This window comes from Archocentrus centrarchus, chromosome 8 (genome assembly GCF_007364275.1).
Source record: "Archocentrus centrarchus isolate MPI-CPG fArcCen1 chromosome 8, fArcCen1, whole genome shotgun sequence".
Lineage (NCBI taxonomy): Eukaryota > Metazoa > Chordata > Actinopteri > Cichliformes > Cichlidae > Archocentrus > Archocentrus centrarchus.
The window spans coordinates 3,938,697-3,955,307 of record NC_044353.1 but is presented as its reverse complement, the minus strand read 5'-3'; the positions used below and the strand labels follow the sequence as shown (position 1 = coordinate 3,955,307).

Genomic DNA, 16,611 nt, shown 5'->3' with positions numbered 1-16,611 from the left:
CATTCATGCATCATTTACAGTGCTATACTCAGGTGTTAAAGTGAGACAGAACAAGTGCAGAGGTCCATAAGATGTGATTCCTCAGCATCTAATTAGATCTACAAAAGAGGAGTGTGCATAAAGAGAGTATGTTTATTAAGTGGCAGGTAATTTGAAATGCAATGTGTCTAACTGCTCAACAAATATCTGCAAACACGCAAACTGTCTGTGAGCTGAAGGTCCAGCTGCTGTTTTTCCAAGGAGAGAAAAGACATGGAGGAAGATGTAAGAAAGAGGAGAGGAGAGGAAGAGCAGCAGAGATGAGTTTGAATTTAAAATCCTTCTTCTTGCATACAAGCGCTTGAATTCTTATTTTATTTTTTATCTTATTTGTCTTAAAGACCTTATAGTACCATATCATTCCAATAGAGCACTTCGCTCTCAGACTGCTGGCTTACTTGTGGTTCCTAGGATAGTTAAAAGTAGAATGGTAGATATTTCCCTGTTAAGCTAAAGATGCTCAAGCACACACACTGGCAGATTACACACACAGCATGCAGTTCAGTCAACTAAATCTAAATCAGAGAGCTTTTGGAATCCACACTAAATAAATGAACACTAGAAAAAGTGCAGAACCAATAAAGTATAAAACAAAGAACACATGATCTATGATTTCAGCCAGTCTCCGGTATCGCCCATGCCTTCCATTGCTTTTGTTCGGTCTTCCGTCATCCTCTTGAGCTGCATCAAGCAGGCCAAAGTCACAGTGTGGATCGCTTTTCTCAGGTTTTACTTCACCTTTCTCTTCAGCTTCACCAGACTCTGCAGAAAATGAAGAACATAATCAGCTAAAGCTACTATCAGCTGCTCCCTTACAGCAGCAGGTAGTGACACGTTTGTTCCCCTTCCTGACGCAACCACAAGCTGTATTTGTGTCTCCCACTAGAATCAGATCAGCAACTGTTCCCTTGCTAATGCACAAATAATACACTTTATAATGATGATAATAATCATCATCTGAGTGGGATGCTGATTTTTCCCTGATGCCAAGTGGAAAAAGCTTGGAATTCCCCATGTATTCCATGTGCCCAGCACCAAACAGCACATAAACAAGTAATGCAAAGAGGTGGCTCAAGACATTTGCACACTACTGTATATTTTTTAGCAAAAAAGAAGTTACCTTTCAGAATGTTGGGTCTGGGCTGAATATCCATCTCTACATTTCCACAGTTTTGAGTCTTCTTACAACAGCTAAAACCTTCAAAGTCGAATAAAAACATCACCAACATGGCCTCCAGGACACTCGCAGCCACCAGGGTGAAGATTACCGTACAATAGGTGGCTGGAACGAAGGTGTAGAGACACGACTTGTCAGTGCTGTGATACTAAAGCCAGTCAAGAGGATGCTGAAACGTCTCATCAGAGTCCTCACCAATCATTGGCAGGTTCTTTTCAGTGGAGGGCAACATGTCCTGAAGAAGCAGCAGTAAGACAGCAATGGAGAGGAGCAGTGTTACTTTAAAGCTCAGCTTTTCCCCTCTCGCATCACTGATGAAGAATGAAGCCAGATCCATGACCAGGAAGTAGAACAAGGGCATGATTAAATTGATCACGTAAAGCACCGGCTTCCTCTCCATGGTGAGCTGTAAAAACAGTCGGATTCATTAGAGGCAAAGAGGCAAAGAGGCACAGGCATCTGCGAGAGAACTATTTGATCATTTGAAATATTTTCTTACCAGGAATTCAACTTTGCTTTTATTTCCATAGCTTTTATCAGTAATTGTGGAAATGTCTATGCTTTTGAGCTGCCATTCTCCCCGTGTAAGCATGAGTGCATCAGAGACTTTAGCAAGGAATGCTTTATCGCTGAGTGTTCCCAGGTTCATAGATTCCACTATGAAGACAATAAAACAACAACAAATGACTCCAAAACAATTGTTCTGGGGGGGGGGGGGGTGCCTTCAGTTAATCTGGTGTAATTTACCGCCAGAGGTTGGAGAAAAAAATGTGATGGGGCAGGTTTGGACATCAAAAGGGAACATAATGAGATTGAGACGACAGGCGAAGGTCAGCCTCTGCCGAAAGTTTGCGTTCACCGAACCGTTGGAATACACGGTGACCAGCGAACCCGTCTGGATGCTCCCATCATCAGAAACACTGAAGAGACACAAGGAAACACAAGATTGAAGGAAAGTCAAAAGGTAACATTCACCCTTCAATGAAGGGATTAAAGGAGCACCAAAAACCTTATTATTTCCTTTGACCTTAAAAAAATGTCCCCAGTTTATTTAAAGTAATCTTGCTTCAGCAAAGAAACAAGACTTTTGCACAGTATTGTACCCTTTTGCATGAAATCAGCTGTAACCACAAACTGCAGCTCTGCAGTGAACTGTACTTACTCCTCAGCAATGACTACATCTGGGATCCACAGCATCGATCTCAGAATGGTCATCTTTTCTATCCCACAGAACTCTGAAGGATTCCAAGTTAGGAATTCGTTTGTCCAAGTCTGGAAAAAAGGAAACAGTTTTAAAACCTGGATTTGAATCACAGATGAAAAACGCCATGACTGTAAACCCAAAGTAGATGTATCTACTGACAGACCAGTGCTGAAAAATGGAGCCTCAGTTAAACTGTCTGGATCTGAGTCTTACCATGTAGACCATGATTTGATTAGTGAAAGTTTGAGTCTTCTCATCCTGAAATCAGTAAACAGAAACTAAGTCAGCATTCAAGGAAATTTACAAAGGTACCTTAAAAGGATCAGCATTTATTAATCCATGTAGTCTGGGGTGTGTTTTTCCAGAGTTCTAGATATTCATTATGGTCTAAGGTTCTGAACAAATACAAATAACAATGGTTTACAAATCACTGAAAACGTATATCTGACTGAAGATCAGAAATACCTGTAGTATAATATCTGTACAAGCAAGCAGAACATCATGACCACCTGTCTAATATTGTGTTGGTCCCCCTTTTGCTGCCAAAACAACCCTGACCCATCGAGGCATGGACTCCACTAGAGCCCTGAAGGTGTGCTGTGGTATCTGCACCAAGATGTCAGCAACAGATCCTTTTGGTTCTGTAAGCTTTGAGGTGGGACCTCCCTGGATCGGACTGGTCCAACACATCCCACAGATGCTCGATCTGATTGGGATCTGGGAAATTTGGAGGCCAATTCAACACCTCGAACTCGTTGTGTTTGCTTTGTGGCAGGGCGCATTATCCTCCTGAGAGAGGCCACAGCCATAAGGAAGTACCATGATTTACTGTTTATGCTCTGTGGTCCGGTTCTGATGCTCACCTGCCTGTTGTTGGAGTTTTAAGTGGTGGGCAGGGGCCAGCATGGGCACCCTGACTGGTCTGCACCTGTGCAGCCCCATAAACAAACTGCGATGCTCTGTGTATTCTGACACCTTTCTATCAGAACCAGCATGAACTTTTTCAGCAGTCTGAGCTACAGCAGCTCATCTGTTGGATCAGACCACACGGGCCAGCCTTCACTGCCCACATGCATCAATAAGCTTTGGCTGCCCGTGACCCTGTCGCTGGTTCCCCGCTGTTCCTTCCTTGGACCGCTTTTGAAAGATACTGACCACTGCAAACTGGGAACACTCCACAGGAGCTGCAGGTTTGAAGATGCTCTGACCCAGTCATCTAGCCATCACAATTTGGCCCTCAAACTCAACTTTGAGGACAAAATGTTCACTTACTCCCTGATATATCCCACCCACTAACAAGAGCCATGATGAAGAGATAATCAGTGTTCTTCACTTCACCTGTCAGTGGTCATGATGTTATGCCTGATCTGTGTAAAAATGCTTTCTGGTTTTGGTTCAGTCCATTCAAAGGGGACTGTAAGTACACATACCGCTTCTAAAATAGCCAACACAAACATGTCCAGTTGAACAAAGGTGGCACTGGTCCAGTTTTTCACTGGTCGCATGGTTTCTAGAGCAGTATTTGAGTCAATCAGGTTTAAGTGCTCCAGCAGCCCAAAGTATGAGCAGTCTGTAGTCTGACTACTGGAAAATCTGACTGGGAAGAAGAAACATGCAGACAAGGCAAACACATGACATGAGACTTCAGATCCTACACAAAGCCAGAGAGACTTTAACATCCATCAAAGGGTAATGTAAAAACTCACCAATTACAGAAATAAAAGCCAAAGTCCTCAGAGCAGCCATGGCCATTTGCTTTCACCTCAGTCTGAGTAAACCCTTTTAAACTGTGAAGCTTCTTACACAAAACAAAGCAATACAAAAATTGCAGATGAGACCTCAATACACCAAATGAGCTGTATTGTCAAGTATAAACAAGCTTCTCTTTGTCCCTGTGTTTGACAGGACATGATACCGATCACCTGCACATCACCTGCAACTGACGTGAAAAGTCAACATGAGAAGTTCTCATAAAGTGGGAGTGGAAAGGTTTTTGTGTAATAATAAGCGATCCCACATTCTCTCTGATCTGCTGTCAAATACAAACTTGACATGTGGCCATCAATCACTGTAATTAAAAATGTTGTGTGTAATTGTTTTTACCAGCCTGCGTGTGTGTGTGGACTGGTTCTTATATAGTGCTTTTCAACTCATCACTTTATACAACATGCCTCATTCGCACACATCCATACAAGTACTTCTTTCTAAGCTTAAGTGTTTTCATTCACACACATTCACACTCTGACAGTTGCATCAGAGAGCAACTTGGGGTTCAGTATTTTGCACAAGGATGCTCTGGCATGCAGAATGGAGCAGTCAGGGGATCGAACCACCAACCTTCAGATTAGTAGGTGACCTCCTCCACCTCCTGAGCTACAGCCACCCCATGTTTGCATGTCTGTGAGACCTTTTTTTTTAACTTACCATCTGGACTTCATGTATCTTTGGTTTTTGTTGATTGACAGCAGCTTGCTCAGGGTTCTAGCCAGCGGTTGATCAGCCTGCACCGTGCCATGCTGAGGTCGTCTTACACTGGGCTGAGAATTTCACAGGTTTGCTATCACTGCAATTAGCAAGCGGGCGCACGCCATCACCAGACTGATTTATTTAATCTCGCTAGACCGCTGCACTGTAGTATTATATCACCGCAATTTGCAGTCTACCACCAGTTTCATTCACAATGTGCACACGTGATCTCCCGACGGTCCTGTTCACGTTTGAATTTGCGTGGCTACAGAAAGCAAAATGGCGACAAATGTTAAAGTGAGGGGGACAAGTGAAAAAGGGAGCACAAATGACAATTTAGAGCTTTCTATTAAATATAAATTCCCAGGAGCTCAGTGTTGCAAACTTAGCGCTAGATTTAAGCACTTTTTCCCCCCCGAAAAGCAACAAGTGACAAATTTAGCGACTTTTCCCAGTGACTTCAGCGACTTTTAGAGATAGTCTGGAAAGCTGAAATCCTCCGCCGACAGTGTTTTGTGTAGACAGGGCGCTTGTACAGCATCCCTTTGTACCCTTTGGCATTGCCAGGACCTTACTTTGTACAAACCCCACCCCCATCACCACACACACACACACACACACACACACACACACACACACACACACACAAAACCGGGCTGAAATATTTTTTCTGGCTAGAACCCTGCTGCAATCATCTAACTATATGGACAAAAGTACTGAGGCACCTAGTACATAATCCATAGCTATTGATATGGAGTTCCCACACAAAGCACTTGGGTTATGTCAGCAAGTCGACCTCTGAATGCTTAACAAAAACAATATGAAGGTTTTGACTGACCTTAAACATGCTGGAAAACCCTCAAATGTGGCTGAATTAAAACAATTCTGCATTTGTTTTATGATCCATAACATGAAAGTATGTGTAAACATGCAAAAATAAAACCAAAGGAAGCGGTCTAATGCTTTTTTACAGCATTGTAGCTGCCATGGTCTGTGAAGTCCTGTCTTGAAGTCTCTAGATGACCATCATAATCAAAGGTTGGATCGGACTCTCAGACCGCACCCTCATTGGCTAAAGACTTGTCGGTCACAAGTAATTAGCCCTTAAACTGGTTAATCTTCCTTTCTGGCACTTAAAATGAACAAAATTTACAAAACAGACTTTGTTTTATTCAGTAGGACTCAAAATGAGTGACTGAGCCATAAACCTATCTGAAAAGTATTACACAGGTCGAGGCAGAGGGCCTTCTTCCCGCAGACTTCTAGAGAGGTGTGTGTTTGTGGGGACACTGTAAAAGGTAAATAAAAACAGAAATCTCATAACCCCATATTTTATTCACAACAGAACATGGAAAACAAATCACATTATTAAACTGAAAAAATATACCACTGCATGAAAAATATTAGCTCGTTTTGAATTTGAGGGCAGCAACAGTCTCAAAAAAGCTGAGATGTGGCAACAAAAGGCTCTAAAAGTGAGTGTAATTAAAAAGAAACAGCTGGAGGAACATTGTGCAACTAATCAGGCTATTTGGCAGCAGGTCAGTAACATGATTGGGTATAAACAGAGCATCTTAGAGAGGCAGAGTTTCTCAGAAGATGGGCAGAGGTTTGCTAATCTGCAAAAAACTGAGCCTAGAAATTGTGGAATAACTTCAGAATAATGTCCCTCAAAGTAAAACTGTAATCAGTAAGAATGTGATTAAAAAATTCTGAAAAATCTAAAGAAATCTGTGGGCAGAGGAGCAGGCTGAAAATTCCCCTCCATGTGGAGGAGTAGCAGCTCTACTCTGACCTCCTCCACCTCCTCCTATCTCTAGGGGAAAGCCGCAACACCCTTTGGAGGAAGCTCATTTCTGTCAGTTATACCTGCGATCTCATTCATCCGGTCCCTACAACAGTTCACAGCCACAGATGAGGGTGGGAATCTCTCTCTAGGTAAAATTCCACATCCCTAAAGCCAGTCTGAGCAGCCAGGGATTGAACACCCACCTTTGACTGCTGCCCAGTCCACCAAGTAGGACCTCATGGGGTAAGGCCCAGCTACCAGGCGCTCTCAGAAAAACTCCTCCCGCAGTCCTGGCTCCTGGGGTGGAGCCGGAGATACCACGAAGTTTCCTGATCCCTTGTTTTCATCATAGGGGACTTCTGAGTCACACTTTTTGTAGTGTGTTTGTGTTTTTAAATACTGTTAAATTTATTCCAACAATGTCCTGATTTGTCCTACTACAAGAGAAAGCCTGAAAGAGATCTTATGGATCAACAACAGTGCCTTTGGAAGTAAACCAGGGCCGAATGGTATCCGACCCTTTTTCATTGCCAGACATTTCTGATCTGCACCCACTTGTTCTTTTTTTCTAAAACCACCATAAACCCCATCAAAGACCTTTACACATGCAGCCACTTTATTTAAAAAGTCCTGGAAGAGCGTTTAGGGGTAAACGTCTGTGGGGAGCTGGAAGTCTTTGAAGGTGTAGAAGGATATGTCTCCGTAGTCCACCACAGCTACGACCACTGGGATGTCTCCGCTCTGATTGGCCAGCAGCTTGACGGCTCGCAGGTCGGGAACGGGATCATCGAAACTGAGACACAGCAGGCAGCGAATCACATTAATGAGTTTTATGAGATCACAGTACAGCCATTAGCAATCAATCAATCACCAAGTGGACCCAGCTGTATGTGGCCCACTGATTTGATAAGAATACTGGAAAGCTGCAAGTTAGACATGTTTTTAACATTCTAGGGTTTGATTTTATTATAATTTGACATTTCTAATCACAACACTGTGACAACTATGGCTAACAGACCAACAGCAGAGTGATTTGCTGCAGCTATATACCTGAGGGTTTAATACACTGTGGTTTTGTAAGTGGGCACAGGCTCCATTCCTGTCCAGCCTCTGGGACATTCATTTCATTTGAAGCAGGTATCTATTGTTTTTCTTTTAAACAAACTCATCTTGAACAAATACACCATGGGGTGGGCGGCTGCGTGACTGCTGACCTGCACACACACATGCGTGAGTACGGCTTCCCCGGGTTGCTCTTCTTGAAGTCGGCCACCGTGTCGGGCTGGTAAACATTGAAACAGATCCTCCAATCGTCCGCACCTTTTAACCTGGGAGGACAAAGCACAAGCTCATCGTGAATGATGCAGGAGTGCATCAGTGCACGGCCTTCATGGGTTTGTAAACCAAAGATGGCGAAATGTGACACCAGCGAGTGAGGATTTAGTTTCCTTTGTGTTTTCTAATCACAGTAAACAGACGGGAGGATGCACAGGGGTCATTTCTCCTACACAGCCTGATTACATAACTCCACATGAAGTCTCAGCGTGGTTAACCATGATTTCCTCTAGAGACAGATCTTGCTGCTATTTCAGTATCCTATTTTCCTTGACTTTAGGTTTTGAAGCACGTGCACTGAATGTCTAGTAAATCTTAACAGATGGAAGCAGCTCAATGTCATCAGCACTTAATAATAAATCCTGGATACCTGGACACTCCCTCCAGCAAATGAGTGGATTTAATGATGCTGATTTTGTCCAACAGCTTCCCTGGAAAACAAAACGAATGATTCAAATCACACAAAACAAAACAAGACAAAACAAAGCATCTCCTCTGCAGCCGTGTGATCTCACCTGTGGGGATTGGCTGTGTTGGGTCATGTAAAGGTGTGACTTCCCTGTTCCACAGGTGTGCTGGTCGACCTTCACGCTTCCCCTTCCGCCTCACCATCAGTTCCTGATACTCCGCCCAGTTTCTGCACCGCCGTACCTCGAAGGAAACCCCACTGAGTTTAAATTTAAAACAGGTTCCTCGGTTTTATGTTTAATTCCAGCTTTTACAAACCTCTCTGTTTTTGTTGACGTCCCACCGCCGCCTGCGCTCTTCCCTCTTCCGCTCCTTCGCCGACATCTTCACCTGCCGCAGGTTTATTTTCCGCCTCCAGGGAGCAATGTCACAGGATCCCACAGACAAATCCCGGGGCAGCAGAGACGGGTCGGGAGGGGCCAGGGAACCTGGGAGGTGCTCTCTGGAGGTGGAGCCCAGGTCAGGGAAAGAGATGGAGCTGAAGTCCCAGCACGAGGAGCCAGATTTGGAGCTGCGGCCTGAATCTTTGTCAGATTCCCAGAAAACATCCGTCATCCACCAGGTCCTGCCCCCGCCTTCATCCGCTGGACCGTGGGCCCCCAGAGGCTCGGGAAGCTTTTTATCCTCCTCCATTTTCTCAGTGAAGGATTCTTCTTGAGCTTCAGTTCGACTACAGACAGAAGAAGAAAGTCACTGTAATCAATCACTTCAATGGGAGATTTCAGATCCAGACATCTCTGTTTTCTTTGTATCTACCTGAGGTCTGCAAAAATGCACGTCTCTTTTATTATTTCAGCAGACTGAATTTATGAAGCAAAAATTAGGAGCCATCATCCATTTCAGGATTAAAGAGCTCTCTAATTTTATATTTTGAAGTATATAAGAAGTTCAGTTAGCAGCATCATCATCATCCCAGAAACACCTGCTGAAACAGTGATGACAAAGAGCATCATCATCACTGTTTTACAGTCTCGTTACATCCTGTTCAGTTAGTTTAGTTTTTCATCCTTTTGGAAATTCTCTTTGTGTTTGTGGCAACTGTCACAACAAACAAGACATCACAGCTGCAGTCATTACAAACATTACCAACAAAGTGTCTCCATAACAGCAGCAGCAACATCACCACCAAAGCACCACAAAGTGTCTGAGCGGCTCACACCTCTAACCACTTGGACTTGTTCAACGGCAGATTTGGTAAAAAAAAAATAAAAAATAATAAAAAATCTAATAAACTTTGCTAACCCCAGATCAGAGCCCATTTTCCCTCCAGAGCTGCCATAATTCTCCTTGGCAGAGATTCAACAAGGTGCCGGAAACGTCCCTCAGAGATTCTGGTCCATGTTGACATGGCAGCATCACACAGCTGCAGATTTGTCAGCTGCATCCATCTCCTGTTCCACCGCCTCCCAAAGGGGCTCTATTGGACTGAGATCTGGTGACTGTGGAGGCCGTTCGACTTCAGTGAACTCACAAACCAGTCTTTGTGACATGGTGCATGAAGCTGAAAGCAGCCATCAGAAGATGGGTACACTGTGATGGTCAGCAACAGCACTCAGGTAGGCTGTGGTGTTTAAACGATGCTCAGTTGGTACTGAGGGGCCCAAAGTGTGCCCAGAAAATCTGCCCCACACCATCACACCACCAGCAGCCTGAACACTGACACAAGGCAGGCTGGATCCATGCTTTCATGCTGTTTACACCCAACCATCTGAATGTTGGAGCAGAAATCGAGACTCATCATTCCAGGGAACGTTTTTCCAATCTTCTCTTGTCCTGTTTTGTTGAGTCTGTTCTTAGCTGACAGGAGAGGCACTCCCTCTGGTCTCCTGCTGCTGGCTTTGACCTGCTATGCATTCAGAGATGCTCTTCTGCACACCTTGGTTGGACCAAGTGCTTATTTGAGTTACTGTTACCTTCCTATACTCTCGAAGCAGTCTGGGCATTCACCTTTAACCTCTGACATCAACAAGGCATGTTCTCCCAGAGAGCTGCTGCTCACTGGATCTTTTTCAGACTGTTCTCTGTGATCCGTACAGATGGATGTGCAGGAAAATCCCAGCAGCTCAGCAGTTTCTGAAACACTCAAACCAGCCTGTCTGACACCAAAACCAAAGTTACCAAAGTTACTTAAATCCCCGTTCTTCTCAGTTTGAACCTCAGCAGGTCTCACACCTATAAATGCACTGAGTTGCTGCTGATTGGCTGATTAGATATTTGTGTTATTGCGCAGTTTAGCAGGTGTACCTAATAAAGTAGCCGTTCATTATTAGGAAGATTTGGAAGCTAAAATGAGCCGGTGCTGGAGCTCATCCTCAGACAGTGACCTCAGGTGTCCAGCAGAGAGCAGCACAGACTCAGCTTTCAGGAGGAGGCGCATGAGGGACCATCTGGATTTCTTTTTGCAGCTCCACAGTGAAAAATAAGAGTCCCAATAATAATAATAATAATAATAATAATAATAATAATTTCTCTTCTTTGTACACAGCAGTAGCTAACAGGTTTGGTCAGTGGTTTTATAGGGTGGCCCCTCTTTACCTGCATGTTGCAGTGCAGCTGGAGGACGGGGTGGGGCTGACGCTGCGTTTCCTCTTCAGCTGCCTCTCCGCTCGGTCACGTGACTGCGGCAGGTTCAGCTGCCTCGCATAAGACGACGGCTTCGAACTGTAAGAACACAGACATCTTTGGAGGCTGTTTCCATGTACATTATTTTTTCTATGCCTAACAAACTGATCCATATGCTGTATTATCTTCATCATCTTAAATATCTGAAGGTTCTGCTACCTGGCATCAAACCTGAGCACCACATAGCCGAGCCTCTTCAAATGCGCGAACACCTTTGTGATGAAAAAGAGTCGTTAGCGCATTCGGGCCATCGCTTCCACCTTCAAACACGTGCCGGAGTAAAAGTTGCACCTGATATTGCCGAAGGCTCACGGTGCTGGTGGACAGGAACTTCTCGTACCCGTCCTGGATGGAGAGCGGCAGGTCCTCGTAAAACACCTGCAGGTTTCCCTGTTCACACAGCAACACGCTGCACATTTACAGATCGCATCGAACTGTTAAATAAATACAATAATCACCTGCTCCGAGGCGGTACACCACACCCCGAGCTGCAGGTTTTTCCTGCCAACTCACACACTCCATCAGGTAGAGCGCCTCCTCGGGGAGCAGGCACTGTTTGCCATTTGCAGAGAAGCCCATCGTCTGCCAGAACTTCCCCTGTGGGACAATTTTTAAGAAGATATGAGAAACATTTTTGGACAAGAAGTGACTGAGGAGGTGGTGCAGAGGCAGTAGCTGTTTGTGGACGGTGTTGTAACAGTGAAGGGACTCACAGCTGGAGACCGAAGCTCCACAATCTGCTCGCTTGGAATCCAGTCGCCCTTCACGAGGTTTCCCCTGCAGTAAAATTCAAACAGACGGCGACGATCTAACGTCAGGAAACAACCCGACTCCAGCAGACACACAACATCTGTTAACAGTTAACTCAGGGGAATCAGACACTGGCTGAATTATTATAAAAAACAAACTAATGAAACTGAACTGGACACAAATGATGCCCCCCACCCCCAGAAAAGATGTAATTAGTCAGTCTGCATATTTAAAGGATGATCACAGGTATTGTTATTAGGGTGTGTACCACACACAGAAAGCTGGGCAGAGAGCCGACTCAGCAGACAGTCAATGACGAGCACGTTAAAGGTGAAGACCATCTCCGAGCAGCGTGATGTTCCTCTGACTGCAGCTGCACGTTATTCAGAAGTTTAAGGTCCACAGGACTGCAGCCAGCTGCCCTGGATGTGAGCACGAGACAAACTGAAGAGACGGACAATACGACCGGTGACCAAAGAGCCCAGAACAACTTCCAAAGAGGTCAGAGGTGAACTCCAAAGTCAGGGCCCATCAGAGTCAGATTGCTAGACTGTTGTGAAGTGTCCTCTGTGAGCCCTGATCTAAATCCTGTGTGCAGAAGGAGCTGAAACATGCAGTCTGGAGGAGGCCCCTTCAAACCTGAGATAGCTGCAGCAGTTTGCTCACAAGGACTGTGCCGATACACCTGTGGACAGGTGCAGAAGGCTCACTGAGGGCTACAGAAATCACTTGATTGCCTCAAAAAGTTGTGCAACAAAATGTAAAGTTAAGGGTTCCATTATTTTAGTCCAGACCGAAAGGGACAGGAGCAGGATCGACAAACTGGTGCGGAGGTCTAGCTCTGTGTTGGGATGTCCTCTGGAGTCTGTGATGGTGGTGGGTGAGAGGAGGATGTTAGCAAAGCTGACATCCATCATGGACAACCCCCATCACCCTCTGCATGAGACCGTGGGTGAGCTGAGCAGCTCCTTCAGTCAGAGACTGAAACATCCTCTCTGCAGGAAGGAGCGCTTTCGCAGCTCATTCATCCCAACAGCAGTTAGACTGTATAACACATCATAATGTCTTGAGTCACTTGGACACTTTACCTCCTCTGCCATCACTTTATCCATACAGTCAGATACATTTTATTTATTACACTCACCCATATAATGCATACCGTGTATGCTGTGTATCTTACCGGCTACAAATGTATATAATATTTTGATATCTGTATATAGTGTTTTGACGTGTGTGTATATGTGTGTATATGTAAATGTGTGTATTGACATTGATATATATATTTATGTATATAGTGCTTATGTATATGTGCATAGTTTTTTGCTATTTTATTCTATTCTATTCTATTTTAGTTTTAGTTTAGTTATTTGTTCTTACTCATCCGTTTCATTTTTCTCTATACTGAGCTGCTGTAATGCGCAAATTTCCCCGTCGTGGGATCATTAAAGTTTTATCTTATCTTATCTTATCAGGCCAGTTTCATTCGTTTTTAAAAATAATTCTACTGAACTGTAACTCAAAAGCAAACGTCTGATTTTCATGAGTTAATTTTGAGTAAATTTTTATTTATTATTATTTTAGTCGGTTTCAAGTTATTTCAGTGGCCATTGTGGGTTTTTCTTTCTTTAACAGAAGGGTAATAATTTTGTCTGCATCTGTACCTGATGGATTTATAACCAAGACTTTAAACCCAAAAGAAGTTCATTTTCTTTTCACACGAGTGACTCAAACTCAAACTTCTGAGTGTTTCACATCCATCAGATCGTTTTGGTGTGTCACCCAGTGTTTCTGGATTAGTGGAGCTTTAAAGGTTTTCTTCTCTGGAGTCACGATTCTATTTTTCACTTATTTTTCTGGATTTTTTAAAAATCTATTTACTCAAACACACAAAAAAAAAAGTTGTGTGATGCATCACGGTGCATATTTAGTTCCTTTTATTTTGTCCAGTGAAGCTAAAAAAACAGTGAGTGCTGCGAGTTTTCGCCCTTGCTGATGGTGCATTCAAGGACAGAAAGCATCAGAAAGCTGATGGTGCATTCAAGGACAGAAAGCAGACAAACATTCAGAATTAGTTACTCATCGATTTAAATGTCATCTGTGCAGATTTTGTCTCTGCACTGCTTTTTGTCTGAGCTAAGACTGGAGTTTGTGGGTGTTAAATGGGAGGGTCTCAGCCTGAATGCACCACCGAAGCCGGACCTGATGAGTTGGAGTGATTATACATCAGTAATCCCTCCAGCGGGGACTGGAGGACGGGCTACTCACAGCCTCTCCACTCTCTCCTCTGAGAGGAGGCTCCAGTGTTCATCCAGACTCTGCTCGAGTCGCTGCTTCTGCTCGTCTGAGCCATCGGGGACGAAGTCCTTCTGTCCTCTGACGGGGATTTTGTGACTCCGGGATCGGGCTGCAAACAGCTCCGACGGACTGAAAATTTTTAAAGAAAGACAACAAAGCTCAGCTTTGTAATCAGAGCTCCTGTTTAATGAGACAGATTAAAATCAGGTGGATGTGACCACAGAGGTGTATATAAACTTAATCACTTCTGAATGTGTTTTTGATCATTAATAATGTTTTGAAAGAGCTGGTTTTCAGGAAAAGCATGCACATCTTTCTTGATTATGTTGGAGGTTTTTCTGCTAAAACGCAGCAAACGTGAATAAGCGCCAGCTTTTCTTGTCCTGGTTGCAAACATAGTAACAAAAGCTGAGACGTGACCGCTGGACGTGCCTGTGGGAGAGGAAGTCGATGCACAACAAGTGTTTGAGATCATCCTTTTAACAAAATGAGCAAAACATTCTCGATCAAGAGAATCAGACTCTTAAGCTCTCATTCTGGACTCTGAGAAACTCTGAGAAACTAACACACCATTTTATATCAAGTGGTTTGGAGAAGACTCGTGGATGTAGTGATGGAGGCCATGCAGAGGGTTGGGGGTGTGACAGAGGAGGATGGTAGGGATAGGATGATCTGCTGCAGCGACCCTTAAAGCAAGTGGCCAAAGGAAGAAGAAGAGGCTCGACTCCTGTAACGACCTCTTACAAGAGAAGAGATGACTCCAGTTTTAAAGCACACTGGCTGCCTGCTAGTTTGTGCACTGACTTTAAAATCCTTGTACCTATTTTTAAGGCACTTCGTAGCTTCTCTACAGTATGTGTCTCACATGGTGACAGCCTGCAAATCACTACAGCCCCTTAGGTCTTCCAGCTTAAGTCTGCAAGATGTTTATAGCAAAATAATCTTTGAGCAGGCAGCTTTTATTTTACACTGCCAACCACTGCACATGATTTATTTTATTCTATCATTTCTTCTTCTGCCTTATTATCTGTTTGTCAGTCACCTTTGAACCTGCTGCAGAAATGAAGTGTAACTGACTGATTTCCTGTAGTTGTACTGTTTTAGGTTTTTATTTCATTCAACTGCAGTTATTGTTCAGTTCACTGTAAAAACTCTGGTTCATAGACAGACACACACACACAGACACACACACACACACACACACACAGACACACACACACACACACACACACACACACACACACACACACAGACACACGCAGACACACACCATGCCGTCAAGACAGCAGCAGTCACATGGTTCCTAGCATGCATCCCAGCTTCTGTATGTTGGTGTATAACGTTATATTACTTCTGAAGTCCCGCTGCATGTTAACAGCTCGCAGTACTGAGTAATTAAAGTGCCATCCTGAGTCATACAGCCATGACTCAGTGCCATGGGACCTCGCCCTGACTTGTTCTTAAAAACATCCGTCCTGCTGCTTCGTCTGTGCGCAGAAATAACAGCAGATTTCCTCAAGTTCATTTACTCCAGTTAAAACCCAACCTTCCCACAGCTGTTTTTCACCAAAACACACCACAGACGGCGACAGAGAGCCAAACACAGCGGCAAGATTTCAGAAAACCTCTCCAGATGATACTTTATTCCCTTTGGAAATAACTATACCGCTTCCTCGGTGCGTTTCCCTGCCAATATATGAATTTTCTTCGCAGGATATCTCTATATTTAAATTAACAGCTGGCTTTAAACTAACCTCTCCCACCATGTGCACACAAGGCGCCCGACAGTTCCGCCCTCAGTGATTCAGTGACAAACAGCCGCTGAGCGAGAACACGGGAGAAAACGCCGCTACCCTGGGAATAAACCCACTCACAGGTCCCGGTAAAAGTAAAAACACACCTTAAAATTTCACTGTAGAACTTCCCCTCAGCGTCTGTGTTTCGGTCCGCCATAATGGTGCGTCTCCGCGCTGCTGCGGATCTCCTCTGGGTCCTAGTGACCGTCAGGTTCAGCGCTTATAAATATGGCCAGCAGAGGGCACTAAAGGGAGACTTTAAAGATTGTTTAGGGTTCAAAGACTATTTTGCAAGTTGGCTCAACGATTATGTAGTCTCTTCAATAAGAGCCATGATCCTACTTAATAAGACTAAGAGCAAAAGATTTAACATCAAATCCCATATAATGTATCTAAAGTGGTCATTATGCATAATCATATCCATTGTATAAATGGATCATCATTACTGTGTATATTTCTACTGCATGGCACTGAACAGGAGCGGCCCTCCAATCTCATTGTGCATTCTAATATATATATATATATATATATATATATATATATATATATATATATATATATATATATATATATATATATATATATATATATTTTTTTTTTTTTTTTTTTATATATTATTTATTTTTGAAACATTAACATATGCCCCAAAGGGTGGTTGAGAGCAACAGAG

At 43.8% G+C, this 16,611-nt stretch overlaps 2 protein-coding genes across 3 annotated transcripts; both read right to left on the bottom strand.

The window, feature by feature from the left end:
• Positions 1-559: 559 nt before the first annotated feature.
• On the bottom strand, positions 560-4,166 carry LOC115785297 (5-hydroxytryptamine receptor 3A). Its single transcript, XM_030736852.1, has 9 exons — positions 4,127-4,166; positions 3,851-4,017; positions 2,634-2,678; positions 2,379-2,488; positions 1,964-2,136; positions 1,716-1,873; positions 1,412-1,622; positions 1,160-1,321; positions 560-801 (listed from the first exon to the last, which is right to left on the bottom strand). Exons 1-9 carry the CDS (start codon positions 4,164-4,166, stop codon positions 560-562), a joined length of 1,308 nt encoding a protein of 435 aa, XP_030592712.1.
• Positions 4,167-6,217: 2,051 nt separating this feature from the next.
• tsen54 (TSEN54 tRNA splicing endonuclease subunit) lies at positions 6,218-16,153 on the bottom strand. Of its 2 annotated transcripts, none has more exons than XM_030734898.1 (12): positions 16,046-16,153; positions 14,116-14,274; positions 11,814-11,950; positions 11,614-11,697; positions 11,392-11,490; positions 11,260-11,312; positions 11,014-11,139; positions 8,737-9,148; positions 8,526-8,661; positions 8,381-8,441; positions 7,890-8,003; positions 6,218-7,468 (listed from the first exon to the last, which is right to left on the bottom strand). In XM_030734898.1, exons 2-12 carry the CDS (start codon positions 14,198-14,200, stop codon positions 7,318-7,320), a joined length of 1,458 nt encoding a protein of 485 aa, XP_030590758.1. In that variant the 5' UTR covers positions 14,201-14,274; positions 16,046-16,153; the 3' UTR covers positions 6,218-7,317. The 2 variants fall into 2 exon arrangements, with proteins under 2 accessions (XP_030590758.1, XP_030590759.1); XM_030734899.1 differs by having other exon boundaries at positions 11,814-11,877; positions 16,046-16,152.
• Positions 16,154-16,611: the final 458 nt, after the last annotated feature.